The sequence below is a fragment of the Pezoporus wallicus genome, unplaced genomic scaffold, assembly GCF_028554395.1.
Source record: "Pezoporus wallicus isolate ANWC-B61680 ecotype Strahan unplaced genomic scaffold, APGP_CSIRO_Pwel_v1 contig_6658, whole genome shotgun sequence".
NCBI lineage: Eukaryota > Metazoa > Chordata > Aves > Psittaciformes > Psittacidae > Pezoporus > Pezoporus wallicus.
Window position 1 is genome coordinate 2,651,847 of NW_026642312.1, and position 16,897 is coordinate 2,668,743.

Here is a 16,897-nt window from a genome sequence, read left to right on the forward strand (position 1 = left end):
GAATATTTAATGGATAACAAATGTCTTTGAGGAAAAGCAAGAATCTGAACTTTCTGTCAGTTCTAATTGACTTGAAACAGAAGTAAATAATATAAATGAAATTCATATGACCATTACAACAACTTGAAAATATCATGTAAGCAATTTGCATATATTGCTCAGTAAATAAATGGGAACTAATGGCAAAGGTAAAATGAGAATGTGCACAGCCCATTGTACTAAATATTTTGGTGTGGTGATTCTTTGTGGTAAGCCAATTTTTTTTGTGATTTCCTTTTTCTGTGACACTGTTTAGAGCATTGTGGACATCATGAAGAAAAGGCATTACAATTTCTTGGATCAGCGGAACGTTCATTTTGACCAAGACTATGAAGAATTTTGCAAAGAGATAAATGACCTTCAGGTAGGTTTTATGATTCAAATAATTTACTGAGGCATCCTTATGAAAATAAAAATTTTTATTACTGTACTTTATTTGGAAGTTTGCTAGCAAGTTTAACACAAAAATGGATGATTTTCTTGCGTGACTGGGAGCATAGCACAAATAAGTCAAATGATTAACTTTCTCATAGTTCTGAAGTCACAAGTTTGTGGAAGGAAAGGGTAACTGTAGAAGATGGTGAAACATCTGAGGGTACAAAAGCTTTTGTTGGTTGCACAGCCTCAGAGGGAATGTAGAAAGACAATCCCTTGAAAGTTGACTGTATTTTGTTTAATTCTTGAGAGGAAGAAGAAGGGGAAATTGATACTTACTGGGGTTAGCTTCATACAAATAATGATCCAATAGAGCGCATGATAAAACATAAGGCGGTATCTGGCATGTTTGAGGTGTGTACCCTATGTCGTTCTCTGTTGTAGAATTATTTTCTCTCTTTTAGGATCAATTAAGGGTTTTCATGGACATCACCTTTGAAAATATTCTGAACACTAAAAGAGCACTGAGTATGCTGAAGAAATTTGAAAGGTAGTATGTCCTATCTAGATTGCTGGAATTCCGCCTGGCAATGGAAATAATACTTTAAAGATTATGGGAAATGGGGGGAGCTGAGCAGAAGGCACCTCCTTTAAATGCAAACAAAAACCAGCTCAACTTTCTCTCACTTGTCCAGCTCTGTTAAAAGATATCTTTTTAGCAGTGTGGATAAATAAACCCCACATCTTTTTTTTGTATCAGAAAATGCAAAGCATAAGTGGAATTCATATTTGATCTTTCAAAAATATAGCATAAGTGCAGGAATACTTTATGGCTGCTAGAATAATTACTTTATGTTTGTCCTTTAACAATAGCATTAATTTGTTACCACAATGCAGTTAACAGAGAATAAATGCTTGTATTAGGAGACAGTGAAATTTTTCTTGATAAATTCACATTGTTGCAATGCAGCCTCAGTCTTTATTCCATCATTCTTCTTATAATACTCTGCTTAATGGAGTAGACTGCTAGTGGTGGATTGGTTACAGTTTGCTGCACATAATTTTAGCTCAGTGTTTGAAAACAGTGACAAAACAGAAAATGTGTAGGCTTACTTGGAAACTTTTAGCATTTGGTCTAAATCTCAGTTGCTTAGAATCAGGTTGTGACAGCATTTTTTTTTTTCAAATTTTAACAAAAAATCAGCTGTTAAAGCAGTTATTTTCTGTAGAATGCAAGAGAATCTGGAACAACTGTGTTTTCCAACAATGCAGCAGGAGAATTTCAGAAGTATTGAAGGAATTTTTTAAGTGATTATTATTTTTCTAAGCAGATTACAAATCCCCGCTCTTGGCATTGATGAAAAGTATCAGAAAATACTCCAAAACTATGGCCATGACATAGAAACAGTCTGTAAGATATACACTAAGCAGAAGCATGACCCTCCGCTGGCTCGTAATCTGCCTCCAATAGCTGGTAAGATCTTGTGGGCACGCCACCTATTCCATAGGATCCAGGAACCCATGGAGTCTTTCCAGCAGCACCCAGCTGTTCTGCAAACACCAGATGGGAAGCGCATAATCCGCAACTACAACAAAGTAGCAAAAGTTCTTGTGAAGTTTGAGGTGATCTACCACAGGGGATGGCTTCAGCAGGTAAACCAGCTGGTTTTGATCATGATATCTTAAAGAGAATGTGGTGGATTTTGTTGATGGTAGACTACTAACATCTAGCTTTACAGTCCAGATTGGATTCCTGTTGTTTCAGGCCTCAATGAAACACTCAGAGCAATGTGAAGGAATTTCTGGTTAATAACAGTTGTCAGGTACACTGAACTATAGACTCAGGATACCTCCTAAGTGAAGGATGAAATGAGAAAAGGTATTTTATAATAAACAGTGTCTGTACTGCCTGTAGCTGAATTTAGGAGGAACTGATACTTCATTATAACTAAAAGGTTATAATGAAAAATATTTATTATGGAAAAGTATAATGAAGATTCACTGGTAGCTACATCTGTGTCCTTTGGTTAAATGATGTAGTGATCAGGTTATCTGACATGCTCCTTGATGGAGCAGCCACATTCTCCTTTCGCCTTTCACAATATAACTGTAACATCCAAGTCATCTCCCCTGAACTGGTGCCTTCCCTTGTGAGGTCCTAGTGATCTGTGGTCTGATTCTGATCACGTTAAAAGTACATCTGGTTTCTCCTACAGCAGGGTCAAATTGCATTGGCAGCCATATAAATTTGCTTAGCCTGCTCCAACCTTATATTTATTAGACGAGAACAAAGAGAGGTAGATTTGAACACAATTTCAAGTTTTAATACGAATACACATGCCTTGAAAATACAGGATAAGTAGATCCGTTTTAAAATCAGTGCACTTGTCTAACAGGTGTGGCAAAACCCCAAGGCTACTGTTCAGTAGTCCCCTATTCTTGAGGCAAGAACAGACGAATGTGGACATGAGCACCAAAGAACACAAGGTGGAGCTCCTGCTCTACTAGTGAACAAAAGGAAAACCGTGGGTGTCTGGGAGGCAACGTACAGTGGGGATTGCAAAAGAAGCGCAGATAGTCCTGTAGCTCCTACTACTTTTTTATTCTTCTGTGAAATGGAAATACTTAAGCTTAGTGGCACTTTCTGATATTTCCAAACATTTTTCCCTCCTTTTGCCTGTTTGTCACTGGATGGTTATCACCTTGTTCATGTTTGTTTTGTTTTTTGTTTTTTGTTTTTTTTTTTTAAGCGTATGATTTAAAACTATTATTTTTTGTGCTGCAACAAATGATGTTCAACTTGGATATATTAAAATAATAAAATACTGGGAATTGTGAAAGTTTTTATAATTTTGTGGTGGTGTAAGATTTGTGCTTTCAATCTACCCCCTACTTCTGTTACTGTTTTCTATTACCTCAATAATGAAAATTCCATTTAAAAAAAACATAAATGAGAGGAAGAGATAGATAATGGGAATAACAACGAGTGCAGTAAGATTTTCTGGGGAACTGTGCAAAAATACATTCAGCTCTTAGTTATGGCGGCTGTGCTGAGTGACTTTGATGCTAGTGGACAGAGCATGACAACTTCACAGACAGAATTTGATCAGATGATTTCTTGAAAATGCTGTGTAAAGTGCAATGATAATACAAGATACAGCTGAAACAAGCAGTAGAGTCAACTATATTTTAGACATTGAAAGAGGGTGCAAATTTTCAGTCTGTTACATATACAAGAAAATGTACACTGAAAGAAATCAATGTGATATGAAACTACTGCTTAAAAACAAGCTCCATCTCAGTGTAATGTGATACATGAAGTTTGAGAACTAAATAAAGAACAATAAAATTATGTCAGCAAAATGACAACTAGTAAATAAGAATAGCAAACTGTTTCATGTAGAAAGGATTTTCCTACCTAAGGCATGACTTCTTCCTGGTATAGCCCAAATTTTCTATGTGTGGGGGTTTAATGAATATTGTCCCTTCTAACCACATGGAGAACAAATGATATCCTAATATTCAAATAGGGCAGTTAAACCAATAGTGTGATTAGGCTTTCCTTTTAAGAATTAAACCCAGAATCCATAATAAACATTATTTTTTGTCTTTTTAAAAAATTTGCCTAGAGGTTGAATATAATTGGTAGTTCCATTAAGATTGGTTTGTGGCTTATCTGAGGTTGTGTTTATATTCAAAAGATATCTAAAGAAGTTATCCAAGAAAAATTGAGTTCATCGAAGAGGTTGTGTGCAGCCTTATAGCAGGATGTAGAATAGGTTTTAATGAAATGAGAGTTCAGATTTAAAAGGATTGAACTAAAAATGTCTATGCCTCTGCTTTTGATGTTGGACTGTGGAATGCAGTTTATGATATACAAGAACCAACAGAAGAATGTCTGTGGGAGAGAGGACAGTTAACTTGATTGTTAAGCACTTGAGTACATACAGATTTTGTTAATAAAGTTTTGTTCTTGATTCATACACTATCAATCTTGATTCATACACTATCAATCTTTATTGTCAGCAAAATCTGATTTTAGTATCTGCCAAAGTGATATTTATGTCCAAAACAAAGTATTTCGTTGTATTGGCTTGCCTGATCAGGAATGATGGCTTTGTTTCCTGCAGATTGAATTAACCAAAAGAGGACTTGAGGCATCTCTCTTGGTAAAAGCACCAGAAACAGGAGAATTATTCGTGAATTTTGACCCTGAAATATTAACTTTAATCAGAGAAACAGATTGCATGGCTCACATGCACCTTGAAATCCCACCTTTTGCAAGTGTTATTCAACAGAAGAAAGACTGGTATAAGAAGATTGTCAACAATTTGCATGTGGGTTTATTTTAGTTATTTTATATATGTGTAATGTACATTAAGATGCCTGGGTTCTAAACATATGGAAGAGAAAATATGAAGTTCAACTATTATGCATTAAGAAAATATTGGAAAACCTGGGTTTTATCTCTATGTCTTCTTGAGGCACTTTTAAAAAGAATTTCTGGACTTTGTATTTTCTGTGAAGTCATTTCAAAGATGCATGGGTTTAGGGAATTTCTACAGAATTTGGGAAAGAGATGAGGCTGGGAAGGAAAGGAGGCTTACAAGGTACCTCTCTCTGTTGTCTGCTTTTTAAACAATAAGCAATCTATCTCTTATCCAATACTGGAGTCAACATTGTTTACACTTTGTTTTGAGAGTGGAAGGAGCAGGTGGTATGCCTTTAAAAAGTGTAAAGCATCCAGCAAGTAGCAGCATAGTTGCTGCACCAGTGTTTTACACAGATATCTGCGGAATAGTTTAAAAATAGAAGCTCAGACTTCCCTTTTTCTCATCTTTCAAATCCTGTGGGTCATTTTGTCTGCCTATGAACAGACAAGGTTCTTGATGACTGAAGCTGAGGATTCAAAGATAGGTGTTTAGAAAACTATATCTTCAAAGGACTACTTGATTCTGAAATGAGAAAAAAAATTCATATTAAGTCAAAGCTCTTGCAAGGATTGTGTTATGCAAAATGTGAAACTAGATCAGCTGGTTAAAGATGCATTGGAAACCATCACACAGACACTAGCTTACTCCACACAGTGGGATGGGAGAGGGAATCTGGAGGTTAAAAGAGAAAATATGTGGGTTGAGATAAAGACAATTTAATAGGGAAAACAAAACCAGCATGCATAAACAAAGCAGAATAAGGAATTAATTTAATAATTCCTATCAGTAAATCCAGAGGAATTTTCTTAATTTATCATAAATATGTGCATGTGTGTCCTGGTTTAAGCCCAGTTTAATAACTGTTACATTTGAACCCCAGACAATGTAGAGATGTACAAATCATTGTATATTATCTAGCACTTTAATTTTCTGTTAATTTCAGATGATGCTGGCAGAATATAGAAGAATTAAACTGAAAATACAACACCCTATTGAGCAACTGGTGGCTCCTCGGTTAGCAAATGTAGATGATGCTATCCAGCCAGGTCTAATGCTACTGACATGGACATCCTTGAATATTGAGAAGTATATTGATTCAGTTTTTTACAAGTTAAGTAAGTCATTTGCTTCTTTCCATTAGCTTCAGCTTGTTTGTTTCCATATAAATGCAAGCTATATTATTAAACTTACTGTCCTTTATATGGTTTAATTTAATTGGCTTATGTATGAAAGACATCAGAATTTCCATCTATCATTTATGAAACCTTTGTTTTTTAAAACGCCTTCTTTGTTTCACATAATTGTCAAACTTTTACTAATATGGAAGGGATGGCAGTTAAAATTAGACCAAACATAAAGTGCTGGGCAAATGGTTCTGTGTATTCTGAATTCAAAGAATGATAGCTAGTTTTCAAAAGAGCTCCTAGGTTTCAGACTTTTCCTAATCTTACCTTTAATAGGTACATTTAATATAATGTACAATACAAGTTCTTGGAATAATATCTCAACTGAGTTGGCACTGTTACTGCTCAATAGCTTTTCATATTAACCTTTTAGTTTTCTAACATCAATGTCTTTAAAACCAACATACACATCTTGGGCGATAGCTTTGGAAACAGATGAGCTTGTCTTTTCAAAAGATTATTGCAAGATTGTGCTGAGATGTGTATTGTTTCTGAAGCACCAAGTTCTTTTTGATTCAGCTTAATTACTACATCAAATAGATTTTGTTTTTTGAAATGATATAAGTAGTTATAGTGGGAATTTTCATTAGTTGAAATAGCAAATTAAAATGCATTTTAGATGCTAACTTGACATTACACTCCATTTAATTCTGAGTAATACAAGTAGTTTCAGTCTGGAGCAGGCACCTTGCTGGTATTTAAATTTCTGCATTGAAAGCAAATTGCTATTAAACTGTGAAAATTCTAGTGATTGTTTTCTGTTAACTATTATTTGACTTTTTTTGAAGGATAGATGTGATGTTTGTCAAAAGTTTCTGTTGTGAGTGTGTTCTCCAAGTGGTAATGATTTCAAGCTGTAGAAGTATTCCTGGATCTCAATTGAATTTTAATGTCTTTATGTTTGAAATGCATATACTTTTATATACATATATGCATATACCTATGAGCTCATCTGATACACATTTATAATATTCTGCTTGTTATATCCTAGAATATGGATAGTATACAATAAGGTGCATATGCTATTCAAGAAATTAATTATGATTTCAGTGATTAACTTCGCTATAAAAGTTTAGATATTTGACATAAGCTGGTTAAGGTGTAGAGTTCATACAAAATTAAACATGACTGTTGACATAAAAGTTTAAGCAGAGCACTGCAAAAAACTATTGCTTCAAAGTTCTAAGCTTGTCTTGAATCTTCTGTTTGCTTCAAAAGCTGGTCTGGAGTTATTGCTTGATCGAGTGAATGACTTGGTTGAATTTCGTATTGATGCTGTCCTTCAAGAAATGACTAGAGTGCCACTCTGTAAGTTGCCAGATGATGAACCACTGAGCTGTGAGGAATTTCTCCAAAAGACTAAGGTTATTAGATAAAAATTTCATAAAGAGGAGTTCAATAGTTTTGAATTAAGATATTTTTCTGTTTTTATGACACGAAACTAGTGCAGAATTAATGAAGCATGCATGGGAAAGTGAAAAAGGGAATCCTCACTTGCTTAGCTGCAATCTTAAAAAGGAACAAAAATACCAAATGCAAAGAGGTCGGAGTTCAGATGTTCTTTTCTGAGTTTGTTACTTTCAAGCCAGCTACTGCATGATATTTCTTTCATGCTTTAATATCACTCAACTGAAAAGTTTTTCCCCTGTGATAGTATCTTTTTTTGTCATTGTTTGTTATTTAATTCAATTCGTTTAAATAAGGGAATTGCTCATCTGATGCCTGTGAATAGCTCTGTAACAAGTACACTTTGTTGCCTGGGAGAGTAAATACTATGCAATTGTTTGTGTACTGAATATCTTTGTTAATCCAAAACTCTCCTGAGTTGCTAATGGGATGTGCAAAATATACTCAGAAGTGCCTAGGTGGAGTTATTCTGGAAATAACCCCTTCCTTCATCCCATCAAAATACTGTTATGTTGACAAGGATTAGCTGTGAGCAGTTGTTATTCAGTTAAAGAGCTGACTAAGCTTGTAATAAAATTGGACGTCAGAATGATTTTATGAGGCAATACTGAGGTATTTTGGCATTTCAGGATATAATGTTTAACTTGTGTTTTACCCTGAAATAAACTTCGCTTTAGTAAAAATTGTAGAAAATCATGTCGATAATCCCTATCCCTGGCCTCTTAAATTAAAGTTTTTTTTCTTGCTATACTTAGCTTTTTTGGCCTTTCCTCTTTTGTTCCTTGTAACAGCTCACATTGTTTTTAAATACAAAGTAAAACTTACTATTTTATGAAGTGAATGGTTCTTTTGTAAGTCTCACACTTTTGTAAAGTTTTTTTGTTCACTCTTTGTTGCTTTCCTGGTAGGTCTGGTACTATATTAAATGGAGTAAAAATATGTGAGTGTGAGCATAAGCACCTTCTCAACACTATGCGACAACTGATACTGCTTAATCTGCAAGAAAATGTGAGCTGCTACACAGCAATTACAACACCACAGCAGCAAACTGATTTGGGTTAGCAGAACAAGTGGTATACTAACCCCAGTTATGGGTACAATCAAAACAGTAACAACATTTGTAAGCTTATTGTAGGTTTTAATTAGAAGGGACTGTAAATAAGTTCTATCATATAACCGGTGTCTTTAAGTTTCTAAAGAAATTGCTGTAACAAAAATATTTAGACTGTGGAAAAAACCTCAAAGTACTTTGTTTAGGAGTAGTTGTGATACTGCAAATCAGATATGGCTTCTCTCTCAACTAGACTGAATCATTAGGAAGATCAAAGATTCTGTCTTAAAATTTGGAGGTGACTGAATATTTCTAATGGCATAATTTTTCCAATTATTGATTTTTAATTAAATGGAGGTAACCAGGTTTGATTAAGCTTAAAGAAATAGGAGATAACAAGGAATACAAAAAATATAAGGCAGTTATAGTTAAAAGTTAGGGTTTGCTAAAGCATACTTAATAAGTTTTACCAGAAGTATTAAACCCCCCCGAACAATACTTTAATACATTTCTGAATTTTATTAAATCTAATTCTTTGATTCCTTATCCCCCAGTTACTAATTTTCTTATTTATTCTAATAGATTTTGGTAGCATTTTTTTATCTCCTATCTATTTATAAATGGGAAATATGGTTGGCTAATACTCCTTTGGCACAGCCACGTAATGGTAAAACGGCACTATCAAAAGAAAGGATAAATCTTGTACATCTATATTGGAAAGTTAAGAAAATTAAGAAGCACTTATTTTTGGGAGCCCTTTAATGGAACTAAGCTTTATAAACACTGACTCATTATATTAACTATGGGTGAGCCATGTGATTTAGGAAAAAAGCCACAGTGATTTTGAAAGACAAAAAAATCCAACAGTAAATAGTTCTGAACAAACCACTTTAAAAATAATGTTCTATATTGATCTTGTTTTTCACAAGTCTGAGGCCTTGACATTTGTGTTAGTGAAGGCTGCTGTGACTGTGAAATAGACATGAGAACTGGGAAGATAAAAACATGTATTGTTTTTGCTTTATAACAGGAGCTCTGTATAAGAGGTTCTCGGACTTTACATTTGAAAAGCTCACTGGTGGAAGATGCTGTTAACGAGCTGATTAACATGTTACTTGACACTGAGGTACAGGTCAGTAAAGAAGATAAGTCAGTTGTACCCACTGGTGAAGTAAGGGAAAAAAATACAGGTAAGAAGATTTTATTGTAGCCCTGTGGTTATGTTTATTTTGCATGCTGATGGTATGTGTTGGGGGTTATTGTAGCTTAGCTGACTGAAGTATCAATCAGTATCTAATGTCTAAAGACTTTTGTTTGAATTTCCCTGAATAATGGATCATCTATCAATCATTTATCATCTTCTAAACAGATCAATATTATCAGGCTAACTTGAATGTTGAAATGTTAATGCCATAGAAGCAGCTGCTTGCAGGCTTTGCTTAATTCCTAGAGAGAGAATATAAGAAATGATATCTAAATCATGTCAGTTTGTACTGAGTAAAGAAGATGGATAGGAGTGAAAGGAATTCTACACCAAAGTACAGATTACAAATGAGTATAATCTGCACTTCTGTAAAATTCAGCTGTTTTTCAGAGACCTATGGAGCTGCTGCTTTATTGTGTTTTAAGTCCCATAAATTGATTTAACTAACTAGATATATGATATTTTAGCAACAGAAGAGGAAAGAAGATCAAAAATTTTGACTTCATCCCACAATTCCAGTGAGATATGGGCTGGACTGTCTCCTCCATTAAAGAGGAAGAGAACGGATTTAGAAGTATTAGAGGAAGAAGCCAATGAACTGCTTTCCTACTTCAATCATTGTAATATTGACGCCCTTTTGAAAGTCATTCGAAACACTTTGGAGACCATACGCAAGCATATCCATGCATCTTCCACAGTCAGCTTCTTAGGTGGCCATATTACAATACTTTGCTTTATTAGGTCATAAAACCAAAAAAATTATAAATGTAATATACGTTGACTATATATATATATATATATATATAAAAAGAAGCCACATATGTAAAAGAAGGGAAAACAAAGGGAGTTTCAATAAGCTGTCTCGTTAAACCACCATCGATAACATGGTATATTTCCAAAGGATTTTTTTTTTCTTGTGACACTAGGAATGTGTCATTGCAATGCTGTTTCTCTTAGGACTGACTGTATTGTTCTGAAGCCAGATATTATGTTTGGAGCTGACTTAATAAGTACTTACTTACTTGACCTTGGCTTTTCCATAAAACTGTAAGAAAAAACAATAGAGAAAGAGATGCATAAGTGTATCCCTTACTAATTACCTTCAGATCTTTCTATGCATTGTTATGAAACACTCTTCTGTTTTCTTGTTCCATACTTTTAAGAAACAAATATAAAGACATTTTTTGTTTGGTCTCTGTAGCACACAAGGCATAGAATATTACGAGATTGTGCCCAATTTAATATGCTGACAGGGAACACAAGCCAAAATTTTCTGCTGTCAGAATTTAGCTGCACAGAACAAGTTAAAGAGGAGCTTCATGAAAAGAAATAGCAAAGCACTTAGTTTTCTCTTGTGCTGCTGTAGACTTTATGTCTTGTAAATTACTCAGGAACCCTTTTCTTCTTAAGGAATTGCACTCAATACTCAAGAAATATATATTGGTTTATATCATTGCAGTGCACAGTCTGACATCCTGAGAAAAATGTGAACAACCTTTTAATTTCTATTTTTTTTGTCTTTTGTTTAGAAAATCACAATGCTTCTAAGAAGAAAAAAAGCGCCCATCCTATAATTAGGACTAGTATTAACTTATCAATCCCTAATATCATCATGTCACCCTCTTTGGATGAGGTACAGCAGACACTTAATAAAGCTGTACATAGTATTGTGAAAGTAATGAAAGGAGTTGGACAGTGGAGCATGGAGAGAATATCAAAGGTTTGTGTCTTTTAACTGCCTCACTTAAAATTAATGTTTCAAAACTACTGTGAATAGTACATGAAATTTTATTTCTTCCTCAGAAGAAAATGTTAGAGAAAAAAGTGGCTTTGTTGCGGTGTGAGAGCAGAGACAGCGATTCTGATGGTGGAATGAAAGAGTCTGGAAAGAAAAGTATCCATGGTAATTATAAACTCTGACATCACTCAATTTAAATGTTAGGTTAATGTGCTTCATACAGAATATGTTAAAGCATATTAAATACAAAATGCATTAAAAGTGGTGGAATGAAGACTTTAGAGATTTTAAACTGCCTTGGAGGATAAATAGGATATAACAACAGTGCCAGGGCTTCTCTTTGTGATTAGAAACCAGGCTTACCTGAGAATACTTGTCTTTGTGTGGATTTGAGTAAGGGAATTTTTTTTGTGCCTCTCAGAGTGTTGTACTGCTTTGGGTTTTTTGAAGCATGCGAAAAACTGCTGGGGTGCCAGCTTCGCCAGCACAGTAGAAACTGGGAATGAGTTTGGAGAATAATTATAGTCACTGTCACTACACAAAACATCTTTCATGATTTGTCAGTGCGGTTTGTAACATGGCATGTTCAAATGGCATCGTTAAACTTTTGCTGAAATTCCTATTCAAAGGGTAAGTTGAACTTAAACACAACCTGGTGCTGAAAAGAAATATTTATATCAATTGCAGCATTGCCGGAGAGAGGATTGTTTAGAGGATTGAACAGACTGAAATTTCTTGAACGGTTTTATCTTAATCTGTTTTGTGATCAAACATGGAAATAAGATATTGAAGGCATTAGTTCAAGGAAGTTTAAGACAGTATTTTTGATTGCTGTTTGTTTCTTGCCTGAAATGGTTTAGAAGCCAAGCAAATTAATTGTTGTACTTTGTACTTCAGGTACTTAAAAAATAAACTTAGTCCTTTTGGGTTAGCTCCCTTTTGCACACCTTAAAATTAGGAAAGAAATGCTTGAACTGGTTAAGAAATAAAATTGTTCTTTCAAAACTAAAAATTTCTCTTGCACGAGATGAAATCAGAAAAGATAACAAGTTCAGTCTTGTGAGCATTTGCTAACTAGTGGACCTTCCTTTTATTTTTCTCTCCTTTTAAGGACTGGCTATGATCATCTTCTTAGATTTAATGTTAATTTGTATTTCAAACTGTCAGTTGTGATCTATCCCACATTATTTCAGAAAATAAAAAAATGTATGTATTTGCTCAATGCTGAGACACCAGTAAATCACTTGGGTGAAGTATACAGGATAAACTTTGGGGAGAGGTGAGAGAAAAAAGATTATAGTTGAAAGATTGGAGTGGAACTTGTTCTAAATTTGACAGAGTACCTAGATGAAGCAAGTTTCCTAAAATGGAGAAGTTTATTAATTTGTGGCAATTATATTTGCCACCTAGACTTCTAGTTTCTTTTTTGATTAAGAACACAACTCTTTAAAATGCATGCTTATTGAAAAAGAGGTTTTTAGGTTTTGTCTATAAGAATTTACTTGTCCTGAACAATATATCTCTGTTATAAATCGCTTTTGAATTTGAATCTCTTTTTATAGATAGTCTGTCAGATGTATCATCACTCAGTTTGCCTGATCCAGTGCAAAGCCAGAACTACTTTAAGAGCGTTTCAGAGAACAAGGAAATTATTAAATTAGTCTCTTTACTCAGCACTGCTATCAATTCTACAAAAAGGGTAAGACAATAAAGACGTTAATTTAATATCACTAGCCAAGGGATATTAATGCATTACTTTTAACATCCTTGAGCAATAAGGGTAGGCATTTAAATCAGTGATAAATCATGCAAATGAAAAAATGTGGGATGGTGGATGGAAAACATGTGGCTGCAAATTTGAACATATGTTTTGAAAGTGTAACATGGGTTGTGTACTCTGTTCACAAATTCGAGGTTTCGAATATTACATAAAGTAAAAATCAGATCTGATGAAAAACTTACCTCCAATTGCTGAAAACATCATAAAATAACTCTAGGTCTAGTTGAGTTTTATGTATTTAATATAGAACTGGTAGTAATTGTGCGAGTGTGTTAAATACAGTTTTATTTACATAGAAATTCTAAAGAAGCCAGCATGATTTCTGCCCCATTATGAAGGGTTAATGAAGGGTTTTGGAGGAAAACTGGTTGTTGGCTTGGCATTTGTAAAGTGCTGCATAGGATTTGTTGCTGAAGGTTACAAGGTAGTTAAGGGATATGCATAATTTCTTTGCCCTTTTCTTATACTATGCACTCTCTAGCAAACTGTAGGTATTGAACTGATATTTCTTTGGGGAACTCTGCATCAGTTGCTCCTGGGGCCAGTCCAACCTTGCAGTGAAGCCTTTACAGGTGAAAATTTCTGACCCAAGGCCTTGTAACTTCAGTGGTATGAAAGTATGAAAGTACAGCAAGCACAATGACATACAGGTTGTGCTGAAGCATAAGGTGCAGTTGATAATGGTAGATAGTTACCTTGGTATTTTAATACTCAGTATTTTGTAATTGGAAATTTATCATTTAGCCAAATTTAAATGCCTGCAAGCACTATGTTTATCGTAAGTCATGATGAGGATTATCCCTTGTAGCATTCACTTCTCATTTACTTGTTTAATTAGCTGAAGTGACAATGATGTAACTTTATCTGATATTCCCAAACTCCTGAGGATCAGAAAAATAATTATTGCACACTCCTTAATAATACTAAAATCAAAGATACTTGAATTGAGTGTAGAATTTAATGTTGACATCGCCAATATCAGACATGTAATAAATTTTACGTCATAACTGCTCTTGCTATTTTGGGCCCTGGAGCTCACATTTCAGTTCCTAGTTCAGAAACGGTAGGTAAGGACAAGTGTACTCTATCCTAGTCTTAATGGAGTATTTTACTTCCCACTGATTCTTAGGATTTTGACTGAAGAATCACTTCATTGGAAAAAATGTAACTGATTTGACAAATTGAATGTGATTAGCATGCAGTTCCTGGCAAGGTTTGTGATTGCTAATGGAATTTGCTTTAGCTTAAATTTACCAGCTGCCTTATGTTTAATGATGTGATGCAACCGGCTTCACCATAGACTTCTTAATGTATTCCAGCAAGCACATGCTGGAATTTCTGCATACAATACTGAGAATCTTTCTTTGAACTTCTGATGTGTTTCAGGAAGTTCTTACAGCTTTGGAGAGTTTTAGTTGCTACCACCACATATGGCAGAGGGACAAGGAGGAAACCATTGATAAATTCATGATGGGAAACCCATTACTGTCTGAATTTGAATCTGAAATTCTGCATTTCCAAGACGTGGAGCTGAAAATCAGTGCTGAGCCTGAGTACATCTGCGTGGGAGCTATTGCACTGTACACTGGTAGAGTTCAGCTTTCCACTTCTCTCTAGAGAATATATGCTTCCTGACTCGCAAAAGAAGGAGAGATGTTGCTTAGTTTTGGGTGGGTGAACTAGGTTAAAGATGGAATGGAGAAATGGCTGTTTGCTGTTTTGCAAATGCATGCAAAAAAACCACTAATGCAGGGGTATCTGTGAGCTTCAGCTGGAGTTCTTTCCCCCATCTGGATACTTTGCTCACTTACAGAGTGGATGGTAGATGTTTGCCTGTCCTTCTGTCGCTGATCCCCATAGGTACATATTTTATAGGAGTAAGATGCTACATTTGATTTATGCTGCTTTTCTCCTTGCCTGGTTCCATGTAATGAGACAGCTGAAAAGCATTCTAGTTAACACAGCTGATAAAGTGAAACATGCATACTGCTGCTGATTCTCTTTTTGTCATGAAAACCAGGCTTCAAATCGAATAGCTCAGGTTACAGATCACCTGACTAAATTTTGCATGAGCATTTTACACCAGTATAACAGCAAAGACAGTTAGAAACTAAGATGGACTGTAAGAAATCATGCAAATGATTTTGAAGGGAATGTCAAATCTGAGGGAGCAGAATGATTTCTTCATTAGGAAAGAGTGTCAATCAACTGTCTTTGGTTATATCATAAGGAAAAGAACCAGAGAAACAATCTGGCTGTTGATACTTAGTGGAGGTGAAGTAGTTCTGATATTTAATAAATCAGAAAGACTATTGGGTGTGAAAGGTAAGCACTGTGTGAAAAAGGGACACGAGTGATTTCTGCACAGGGAATGAATAGGTAACAGTGTTGAAATTATATCCACCTAGAATGTTATATAATGCTTGTGTTGGTATTGATTTTTTACTTTTGAGAACTGAAAGGAAGAAGTTTGTATTTTATGTCATAACTTTAGAGAAATGGACTGGATTGTTGCAAAATTGGGCAGCAACTCAGCAAGACTTCAATTTTCTCTCTGAAATTTTTTTTTGCCACTTGGTTCCACTGATGCTACAGACGAAACTTAAAAAAAGTAAATAGTTGATGGACTGTTTGGTTTCATTAAAAGTCAGATCTCTTTTGCCAGCTTCCATAATCAGACTCTTACTTTTCCTTCTTGCATTATTTCTTTTTTTTAGAGATTAGTTTTTGAAAAGATTTTAGACTTAGACGAAAATATGAACCAATTTGTTAGTGATGTATAGGACAAAAATTTTATGATGATACATGAACAAGACGGCAAGTGTGGAGTCCATCCCCATCTTTCCAGTAGGAAAGATGATATATTCTGAGCTGATATAGGAAGTAAGCAATCCTGAATTGCAAGCAATCCTATAAACCACTCAAAGGTGTCAATGCAATTTCATGCTTTCTGTACATGGTACATGGGTAGTTAGTCTGAGAAAAGAACTGGGACCAAAGAGAACACATATTACAGAAAGATTAAAAGCGCATCTTAAAAAATATCTGCAATATCTAAATATCTCTTAATTGTTTAATGTTTTTAGCTGATTTGAAGCTAGCATTGAGAACAGAAACCAAAGCCTGGGTGACTTTGCTGGGGCGTCATTGTAATAAGAAATACCGAACAGACATGGAAGCAATTTTGGCTTTTATAGAGGAAACTGATAAGAAGTTAAATCGCTGCATCAAGGATCTAGATGATATAAGAATAGCCATGGCAGCTTTAAAAGAGATCAGAGAACTACAGATCTCCATAGACTCTCAAGTTGGGCCTATTGAGGTAATTAACAGGAATGTTGCATGTATGGGTGCCGTTTCAACAGAGAGCAATTATTTTCTGGGTTAAACCTTAACAGTGCTTTAACTGTGAAAAGATATGATTAAATACGTGTTAAATATTCGGTGGCAGACCTGTTGTGTTTCTGTAAACCTTTTTTTAATGGAACTCTGATTAGGACAAATGTAGGCTTGTTGAGGTCAGGGTGGTTTAGTGAATAGTGCACAAATTGAGTGATTGCGTTAAGAAGAAGACGAGGATACAGATGTTTTATGCAAGAAACCTTTTTGGCACTTTCTGGAGCTTTTTGGAACTTCTTGTGTAAGAAGTCTGTGTATGAAAAGCATTGATTTATTGATTTTCCTCT

The 16,897-nt window shown here is 34.8% G+C and overlaps 1 protein-coding gene across 1 annotated transcript in view; it reads left to right on the forward strand.

Moving 5' to 3' along the window:
- DNAH5 (dynein axonemal heavy chain 5) overlaps nt 1–16,897 on the forward strand; it is a 119,677-nt gene that overhangs the window by 19,154 nt on the left and 83,626 nt on the right. Inside the window, exons 12-24 of the mRNA XM_057428820.1 lie at nt 296–403; nt 879–964; nt 1,746–2,067; nt 4,545–4,751; nt 5,791–5,962; nt 7,250–7,395; nt 9,520–9,679; nt 10,161–10,403; nt 11,223–11,413; nt 11,497–11,596; nt 12,994–13,130; nt 14,598–14,799; nt 16,298–16,533. Of these exons, the coding sequence (XP_057284803.1) occupies nt 296–403; nt 879–964; nt 1,746–2,067; nt 4,545–4,751; nt 5,791–5,962; nt 7,250–7,395; nt 9,520–9,679; nt 10,161–10,403; nt 11,223–11,413; nt 11,497–11,596; nt 12,994–13,130; nt 14,598–14,799; nt 16,298–16,533 (2,310 nt within the window). The remainder of the gene's footprint in view (nt 1–295; nt 404–878; nt 965–1,745; nt 2,068–4,544; nt 4,752–5,790; nt 5,963–7,249; nt 7,396–9,519; nt 9,680–10,160; nt 10,404–11,222; nt 11,414–11,496; nt 11,597–12,993; nt 13,131–14,597; nt 14,800–16,297; nt 16,534–16,897) is intronic.